Source organism: Oncorhynchus tshawytscha, linkage group LG25, assembly GCF_018296145.1.
Source record: "Oncorhynchus tshawytscha isolate Ot180627B linkage group LG25, Otsh_v2.0, whole genome shotgun sequence".
NCBI lineage: Eukaryota > Metazoa > Chordata > Actinopteri > Salmoniformes > Salmonidae > Oncorhynchus > Oncorhynchus tshawytscha.
This window is the reverse complement of record NC_056453.1, coordinates 39,118,801-39,128,800: the sequence shown is the minus strand read 5'-3', so window position 1 is coordinate 39,128,800 and position 10,000 is coordinate 39,118,801. Positions and strand designations below refer to the sequence as shown.

The following is a 10,000-nucleotide window of genomic DNA, read 5'->3' as shown; positions in this document are numbered from 1 at the left end:
ATCTCTCTAGGACAAGATGACTTTCAGATTTAAACAAATGCTTATTAGCATCAAAGCAGACAACACACACATTACAATTCCCTGCAAGCTCCTGCGCATCAAATAAAATTAAACATAAAAATAAATAAAAATACACCTTTGCTAACAGATAGTCAATTTATTGTCAATTTAAAACTTGCACTAGACACTTCACAGAATTGCCCATTTAAAGAAATGTAGCCAATTGAGTAATTACTAATATCAGATAATTAATCCAGAGCACAGGTGGCTGGTGTCGCCTTAATTGGGGAGGATGGGTTTATAGTAATGGCTGAAACACAATTAATGGAATGGTATCCAACAGATGTTTTTTTTCTTTTCTTTACCCCGTTTTCCCCCCAATTTCGTGGTATCCAATTGTTTTAGTAGCTACCAAGCCGCACTGCTTCTTAACACAGCGCGCATCCAACCCGGAAGCCAGCCGCAGTAATGTGTCGGAGGAAACACCATGGGCCTCGGTTAGCGTGCACTGCGCCCGGCCCGCCACAGGAGTCGCTGGTGTGCGATGAGACAAGGACATCCCTTACCAGCCAAACCCTCCCTAACCCGGACGACGCTAGCCCAATTGTGCGTCACCCCATGGACCTCCCGGTCGCGGCCGGTTACGACAGAGCCTGATGGCACAGCTGGCGCTGCAGGACAGCGCCCTTAACCACTGCGCCACCCGGGAGGCCCCAACACATGGTTTCCTTGTGTTTGATGCCATTCCAGCCGTTATTATGAGCCTCCCCTCAGCAGCCTCCTGTGATCCAGAGATTCTTACCTTTGCCTCGATTCGTCAGTCCAGATCATCACGACATTTGTAGATCTTTATGATAGCAACATTAGCAGCTAATTAGCATTTCGTTTTTTTGAGGGGGGTAAATACAGGCGAATATATTGATGAAAGACACCTCGTCTGAGAGAGATTTACAATGATGATGTCACAAGGCCGCACTTCCGCATCGATGACAAGTTCTACTGACCTGAGAGTAATGGTGTGCTATCGGCACACACTCTCTTCAAAACACATTTTGTTATCAAAACGTCATGTCACGGTAAGTCTACACCAAACACAGCCCTTATTTGAAGTGTTTCTAAAATCCCCAATGGGGAAAAATGAATGGAACCATTTCCCTGTTTGACCGCTAGGTTTTATGGGTATTATGACTCATGCTGTGGTACTGTATGGGACAGGGCATAATCCACACGCTGCTTAATTCACTAACATTTAACAATGAAATCTGTTTTAGTACTGGGTCTAGTACAGTAACAAGGGTGGGACAAATTTAGAGGTCGAGGAGAGGGGGAAATTACATTTCAAACAGATATTATTATACATTTAAATGAATCCAGATTATATATGGGCCGGTGCTCCAATACTGAAAATTCCAGTAATTTCCCCCATTTTGGCCGCCTGCCCATATCTAATATGCAAGGGCCTTAAGGTTAACTCCTCACTCAGTTCCTCTGAGTTCCTCTAATGTCCATCTGCACTGTGCCAAAGGGAGGGGGTCGGGAACTAGGGAGGGGGTGGAGTCCCGCAGGTAATAGTGTTGGCGATTGGTGCTTTTTTTTGTAGGTCCGCCTCCCCCGTGGTCATTGGTCAGAGCATTGGGTTGGGTTTGATCAGGGCGCTCGTCAGTCCCCGAGGATGACCTTGACAAAGCTAGCCACGTCGGTGTCTAAGGATTCATGGGAGATGAAGAAGGGATGTTGCTGGGATGGAGAGAAGAAACCACAAGAAAAGAAGAGACTGATTTATGCAGAATCAAATATAACATTAAAATAATATCCTCAACAACAGTTTGATATGTAATCAATTGCATTGATTGGATAAAAATCTACACGAAGTGGGGAGATGATTAAATGGGGAGTTGATGTGTCTCCCGACCCCTCCTGTGTCAGCCTCCAGTATTTATGATGCTATAATTTGTGTGTCAGGGGGCGAGGGTCAGTCTGTTATATCTGGAGTATTTCTCCGGTCTTATCCGGTGTCCTGTGTGAATTTAAGTATGCTCTCTCTAATTCTCTCTCTTTTTCTTTCTTTTTCTCTCTCGGAGGACCTGAGCCCTAGGACCATGCCTCAGGACTACCTGGCCTGAAGACTCCTTGCTGTCCCCAGTCCACCGGGTCGTGCTGCTGCTCCAGTTTCAACTGTTCTGCCTGCGGCTATGGAACCCTAACCTGTTCACCGGACGTGCTACCTGTCCCAGACCTGCTGTTTTCAACTCTCTAGAGAGAGCAGGAACGGTAGAGATACTCTGAATGATCGGCTATGAAAAGCCAACTGACATTTACTCCTGAGATGCTGACCTGTTGCACCCTCGACAACTACTGTGATTATTATTATTTGACACTGCTGGTCATCTATGAACATTTGAACATCTTGGCTCTGTTCTGTTATAATCTCCACCCGGCACAGCCAGAATAGGACTGACCACCCCCCAGAGCCTGGTTCCTCTCTAGGTTTCCTCCTACGTTTTGGCCTTTCTAGGGAGTTTTTCCTAGCCACCGTGCTTCTACACCTGCATTGCTTGCTGTTTGGGGTTTTAGGCTGGGTTTCTGTACAGCACTTTGTGACATCAGCTGATGTAAGAAGGGCTTCATAAATACATTTGATTGAAATTTGATTGATTACAAAACATGATGTATCACTGGACTAAGTCTGCCATCTAGTGGTGAACTAATAGTAAATGCAAGAGGACACATTATTGTGTCCACATAACGGGAGATCTCCTAAATTCAAAACACACTCACCATGAGTTCTGGGTAGTTTGGCCGCTCTTTGGAATTTTTCTTTAAGCTGAGAATGAAAATGGGCAATGAGATAGAAGATTAGATTCGTAATATCTGGTAACGTATCTCCCAGTCCAGGCAGACTGAATGATTGCATCAGCTGCAAGCGAACGTGGAACTGTTAACAGAGTAAAAATAACAGTTGAGAAGAAACGAAAGAGAGAGACAGAGATAAAAAAATAAAATTGTAGTACAGTGTTCAGCATGTGATCTATCCATGTGGGAGTTAATTAGCTCAGGGGTAAAAGCAACAAATAAATGCCATGACTGAAACTTAAGTGGATCTCAGATTGATTGTCTGGGGCCAAGTAGATGTCTTCTTACTGAAACTGGATTTGATTGGTTGTCTGGGGCAAAGTTAACCTCCCCTTTCATCTCAGAAAGTCATGACCATCATGCTTTTAGAGAAAGAGGCTAATTTTGTACATATTAAAACTGCGAGATTGCCTAATTCCAGTCCCCTTGCTTAGAGGGTTCGGGATCTTCGTCGAGATAATTTATATGTAGAAAGAGTGAAAAGCTCAGTTCTGGTGACTTTTTTTAGAAAGGGCATTACACCTCAAAATGTATTAATAAAAAAATGACGCTGACACCATCTAAAATACAATTTCTATGCATGGCCTATATTATCAGATGTGCTATTAGCAATAAGCACGATCAACTTCAGCCTATAACATGCAGCATAATTAGGGTTTATCCATCTGCATTTACCCCATTGGACACATCCAGATTGTCATTATTAAGAATACTAATAACTGTATTATAAATATGAATACATATAATTCATTACTCATTCTTATTCACTCAACATTTTATTTTGGGGATTCTAATTACAAAGTATGTCATTTTCCTTTTAAAGACGCCACTGCCCCTTTAAGAGCTATGTTGTGCAGCTGTGCCTAACGGACACTAACGGAGGAAGTTATTTCTGATTTCCTATCATTTGGCAAAAGCAAATCGGGCCTGGGTAGAGTAGGGCCTGACTTTGTGGGCCTGGGTAGAGTAGGGCCTGACTTTGTGGGCCTGGGTAGAGTAGGGCCTGACTTTGTGGGCCTGGGTAGAGTAGGGCCTGACTTTGTGGGCCTGGGTAGAGTAGGGCCTGACTTTGTGGGCCTGGGTAGAGTAGGGCCTGACTTTGTGGGCCTGGTTAGAGTAGGGCCTGAACTTTGTGGCCCTGGGTAGAGTAGGGCCTGCACTTTGTGGGCATGGCTAGGGTAGGGCTGAGGCTTTGTGGGCATGGCTAGGGTAGGGCTGAGGCTTTGTGGGCATGAGGGCTGAGAAAATTCATGCCTGTGCAGGGCTCTAGTGTGTATGCCTGATATTGTAGGGTGAGGTAAGAGTATCCCCAATGCCCCATTTTACATGTTTATAGACCACTCTTCCCTTTTAAATGTTTATAGACCCCCCTTCAACAGGAGGATAGTCTCTATTCAAGCCAGAGGAGAGGTTTGCTCAGGTATTCCAATTTCCTATTGTCACATAAACAGTTGAGTCACCGGGGTATAAAACAATGCTGTTGATCCACTTCTGGAAAATCCTGCTTTAACATCTGACCCGGCTGAATTAAACCACAGCTCTACTGGTAAATTATGCCAAAGCCCAGCTAAACGTGGGATAAACATCCTGGTAAGAGATGAATGATGAATACCTGCATGCATGAGTAATAACAGGACTTCAGATGGTACTTAGAATGTGGATACACAGTGTGCAGTATGTGACCAATTATCAAAGAGAGATTAGCACTGGTCAAATGCAGTGCATTACATACGAGAAGCAATAGGTTCCATTTTGGACAGCCGTAAGACCGAAAACAACTAGGGCCGACATTGTACATACAACACAACAGACAAAGATAACCGATGAGCAAGGTTCAAACTGTTGGGGAAAATGACATTTATGTTTCTGTACCGTAGGTCTACATGTAAAACAAATTCATAACAATTATGGGTTACGGGAAGGGAAGGGAAAAACACAACATGAGTAGATAGGAAATACTTGGTGTGAAGACCTAACAGTGGACATAACAGGCTGGTGAGAGTGAATGTTAAGACACTCCACAGAGGGTAGCTTTCGGAAGCCTGGGCACATGCATCACATTCAGTCCTGGTCATAAAGGGCTTGTGGTTATTACAACAACTGGGAATTGTTGTCAAGAGAAATGGTCTTGTGAGTCTCACTCCAACAAGCTCTCTAGACAGTCCCTAGATGATGTACAGGTAGCCTGGAGGGACTAGATGATGAACAGGTAGCCTGGAGGGACTAGATGATGTACAGGTAGCCTGGAGGGACTAGATGATGAACAGGTAGCCTGGAGGGACTAGATGATGAACAGGTAGCCTGGAGGGACTAGATGATGAACAGGTAGCCTGGAGGGACTAGATGATGAACAGGTAGCCTGGAGGGACTAGATGATGAACAGGTAGCCTGGAGGGACTAGATGATGAACAGGTAGCCTGGAGGGACTAGATGATGTACAGGTAGCCTGGAGGGACTAGATGATGTACAGGTAGCCTGGAGGGACTAGATGATGAACAGGTAGCCTGGAGGGACTAGATGATGTACAGGTAGCCTGGAGGGACTAGATGATGAACAGGTAGCCTGGAGGGACTAGATGATGAACAGGTAGCCTGGAGGGACTAGATGATGTACAGGTAGCCTGGATGGACTAGATGATGTACAGGTAGCCTGGAGGGACTAGATGATGAACAGGTAGCCTGGAGGGACTAGATGATGTACAGGTAGCCTGGAGGGACTAGATGATGAACAGGTAGCCTGGAGGGACTAGATGATGTACAGGTAGCCTGGAGGGACTAGATGATGAACAGGTAGCCTGGAGGGACTAGATGATGTACAGGTAGCCTGGACGGACTAGATGATGAACAGGTAGCCTGGAGGGACTAGATGATGAACAGGTAGCCTGGACGGACTAGATGATGAACAGGTAGCCTGGAGGGACTAGATGATGAACAGGTAGCCTGGAGGGACTAGATGATGAACAGGTAGCCTGGACGGACTAGATGATGAACTGGTAGCCTGGAGGGACTAGATGATGAACAGGTAGCCTGGAGGGACTAGATGATGTACAGGTAGCCTGGAGGGACTAGATGATGAACAGGTAGCCTGGAGGGTCTAACTAGATGATGAACAGGTAGCCTGGAGGGACTAGATGATGAACAGGTAGCCTGGAGGGACTAGATGATGAACAGGTAGCCTGGAGGGACTAACTGATGTACAGGTAGCCTGGAGGGACTAACTAGATGATGAACAGGTAGCCTGGAGGGACTAGATGATGAACAGGTAGCCTGGAGGGACTAGATGATGTACAGGTAGCCTGGAGGGTCTGACTAGATGATGTACAGGTAGCCTGGAGGGTCTGACTAGATGATGTACAGGTAGCCTGGAGGGACTAGATGATGAACAGGTAGCCTGGAGGGACTAGATGATGTACAGGTAGCCTGGAGGGACTAGATGATGAACAGGTAGCCTGCAGGGACTAGATGATGAACAGGTAGCCTGGAGGGACTAACTGATGAACAGGTAGCCTGGAGGGACTAACTAGATGATGTACAGGTAGCCTGGAGGGACTAGATGATGTACAGGTAGCCTGAAGAGACTAGATGATGAACAGGTAGCCTGGAGGGTCTGACTAGATGATGTACAGGTAGCCTGGAGGGACTAGATGATGTACAGGTAGCCTGAAGAGACTAGATGATGAACAGGTAGCCTGGAGGGACTAGATGATGTACAGGTAGCCTGGAGGGACTAGATGATGAACAGGTAGCCTGCAGGGACTAGATGATGAACAGGTAGCCTGGAGGGACTAACTGATGAACAGGTAGCCTGGAGGGACTAACTAGATGATGTACAGGTAGCCTGGAGGGACTAGATGATGTACAGGTAGCCTGAAGAGACTAGATGATGAACAGGTAGCCTGGAGGGTCTGACTAGATGATGTACAGGTAGCCTGGAGGGACTAGATGATGTACAGGTAGCCTGAAGAGACTAGATGATGAACAGGTAGCCTGGAGGGACTAGATTATGTACAGGTAGCCTGGAGGGACTAGATGATGAACAGGTAGCCTGAAGGGACTAGATGATGAACAGGTAGCCTGGAGGGACTAAATAGATGATGTACAGGTAGCCTGGAGGGACTAGATGATGAACAGGTAGCCTGGAGGGACTAGATGATGAACAGGTAGCCTGGAGGGACTAGATGATGAACAGGTAGCCTGGAGGGACTAGATGATGAACAGGTAGCCTGGAGGGACTAACTGATGAACAGGTAGCCTGGAGGGTCTAACTAGATGATGAACAGGTAGCCTGGAGGGACTAGATGATGAACAGGTAGCCTGGAGGGTCTAACTAGATGATGTACAGGTAGCCTGGAGGGACTAGATGATGAACAGGTAGCCTGGAGGGACTAGATGATGAACAGGTAGCCTGGAGGGACTAGATGATGAACAGGTAGCCTGGAGGGACTAGATGATGAACAGGTAGCCTGGAGGGACTAGGTGATGTACAGGTAGCCTGGTCCTAGATCTGTTTCTGATGCCAACTCTAACTGTCGTCTCTGGCATAACAATCATAACAATGACCATAGAGTTGGAAAGACAGCCATAACAGATATAGAACCAGACTAGCTTTACAGGGAGAGGAGAACATACCACAGGGAGGTGAAGTCAACCAACTCAGGGGAGAACTGGTCAGCAGGGAGCTGGGGCGATGGCTCCTCCACCACCTGCTTCAGCTGCTGGAAGGGCGTGCCCCAGGAGTCATAGGGGAACCGCAGGATGGCCAGTTCAATCTGAAGAAGGGGGCACAGGATATCACAGGGCACAAGATATGACAGGGAATAGAGGTCAGGCACCATTGTATTACTGTACATAAAATGCAGAAAATTGAAATAAGATGTACATAAAAGCGTACAATTGGTTTATTATGACCCTGGACAGTGTTACATTACTGAAAACCACCATAGGCAGTTAGGGAGGAGCATCACATTTATTTTAAAAACCAAAACTGTTCTTTGGGTGTGACACAGTTCAGGACGTGCAAATGAGAGCTAGGAATATGTAACAACTCTCCTAATAAAATGTCTAGACACCAGTTAGTCTAGAGCAGAGCCGTAGTGTGTCATCGTGTCTCACAGAGAAGGCAGGGCTTTTTCTTGAACATGAAGAAGAACCTGTTCTATATGAACAGCAATGCATTTCAATTCAATAGAACTCTTATCTGCTCACTTAAGGCTATTACTGGCAATGACGTACTGGTTACATAGTGAAGACATCATTCAGGAAAAATAAAAAAAGATTTATCTGTAGTTACTGTACCTGACCTTACGGTATCAGAGGTTGCTAGTTTAATGTAGATTTTTTTTAATATATATTTTTTTTAATATACCTACTAGTGTAATAATCACATAACAATTTTGTTAGAATAAATTAATCTGCATAAATATTAATAATAAAAAGTTATATAAAATTGAGACTCACCATAGTGATTCCTAAACTCCAAATGTCAGACTTGACATTGTAGCCTTTCTGATTAGTCTCTGGGTTGATCCTCTCCGGCTAGGGGACAGAATGACACACACACACACACACACACACACACACACACACACACACACATCACTTTAGCGTCGCTAACTGACAGTTGTCCTAGACGACCCAACCTCCTCCGTCATCTGTACCTCTTGAACACACACAGCCCGGTCTGTTCTCTGAGCGTTACCATGGCACCAAAAGACTGCCTCAGTCAATCAAATGGCCCCGTGGACACACTGTTTGGGCACACTGGAGGTTATTAAAAGGGTAGCTAGCATAAACGTTACCACGTGTGACATATGGATTTGCATTAGTAAACACATCAAAAAGGCCCAATGCAAAGTTACCTCTCTTTTCTATTTTTGTTTTACATAATTATTAAGATTGACATACTTTTTACCCCTTTTTCTCCCCAATTTTGTGGTATTGAATTGGTAGTTACAGTCTTGTCCCATCGCTGCAATTCCCGTACAGACTCGGGTGAGGCGAAGGTCGAGAGCCGTGCATCCTCAGAAACACGAGCCTGTCAAGCCGCACTGCTTCTTGACACGCTACTCGCTAAACCCGGAAGTCAGGCGCACCAATGTGTCGGAGGAAACACGGCACAACTGGCGACCGTCTCAGCCACTAGAGTGCGATAGGAAGAGGACATCCCGGCCGGCCAAACCCTCCCCTAACCGGGACGACGCTGGGCCAATTGTGCGCCGCCTCATGGGTCTCCCAGTTGCAGCCAGCTGCGACACAGCCCGGGATCGAACCAGGATCTGTAGTGCGATGCAGTGCCTTAGACCGCTGCGCCTCTCGGGAAGCAAAACCTATCCGAATTCTGAAGCATGCTGAAGGAAAATGTTTTTCAGGGGTGTGATGTAATATGGAGGACTGGCAAGCCAGCCTATTCCCTATAATGTAAACTCCAGCAGAAATATCTTCAAATGTAGAACTTCAAATTAAACCAAATAGATTCCACTGATGACTACAGGTTTTAGTTTAATTTTCAGACAACTTAGAAGCAAATACTTTATGAATGTTATCAATACAAATCAACTGGCAAGGTTGCTAACCAACTAGCCTGCTAACGTTAGCCCTACTAGCTGTGCATGAGTCAGCCAGTTGCTATCAACACCTAGCTTACAGCTGCATTAAAGAAAACCAAAGTTTTGAAAATAGATAACACCATCTAACCAGTTATCAAAGAATGTTAGCTATATGCAGCAAGCTAGCCAGCCAGCTAACGTCAGCTATTTAGCCAACTAGCTATTAGCCTAGCCAGCCTAGCCAACAACCATGGTTATGGTCGGCAAGCTAGAGCCCAACTACTGAAGACCAGCGAGAACACAACTAAAACATAGCGGCAGATTAGAAGCAAAGAGAGATAGCGAACTAAAATGTAATATAAATGTAGAGCAGACTAACAGATTTGATGGCTGGGGCCCATCCTGGTAAAACTTTGAAAAAAGTACAGGCTGAGGTAGCTACCAAAGCGAGGGGGAGGAGGGCGCCTCGCCGGGCCGATGGAGTCAGGGAAACCCAAAATTGATAGATTCCAGATGTCAGTCAGCTAGCGCGCTAGCACTAAGTCAAGGTGGAAAAAAATTACAAAAACTGCCGTAGCCTACTTCAGAGGCCATGCCGAAAAG

General features: G+C 45.7%; 1 protein-coding gene across 1 annotated transcript in view; it reads right to left on the bottom strand.

Moving 5' to 3' along the window:
- Nucleotides 1-705: 705 nt before the first annotated feature.
- The window catches only part of LOC112224035 (dual specificity mitogen-activated protein kinase kinase 6), a 64,667-nt gene continuing 55,372 nt past the window's right edge, over nt 706-10,000 (bottom strand). The window contains exons 9-12 of the mRNA XM_042305737.1: nt 8,310-8,387; nt 7,482-7,621; nt 2,779-2,824; nt 706-1,737 (exon numbers count right to left, since the gene is read on the bottom strand). Coding sequence (XP_042161671.1) covers nt 1,660-1,737; nt 2,779-2,824; nt 7,482-7,621; nt 8,310-8,387 — 342 coding nt within the window. The 3' untranslated portion in view covers nt 706-1,659. The remainder of the gene's footprint in view (nt 1,738-2,778; nt 2,825-7,481; nt 7,622-8,309; nt 8,388-10,000) is intronic.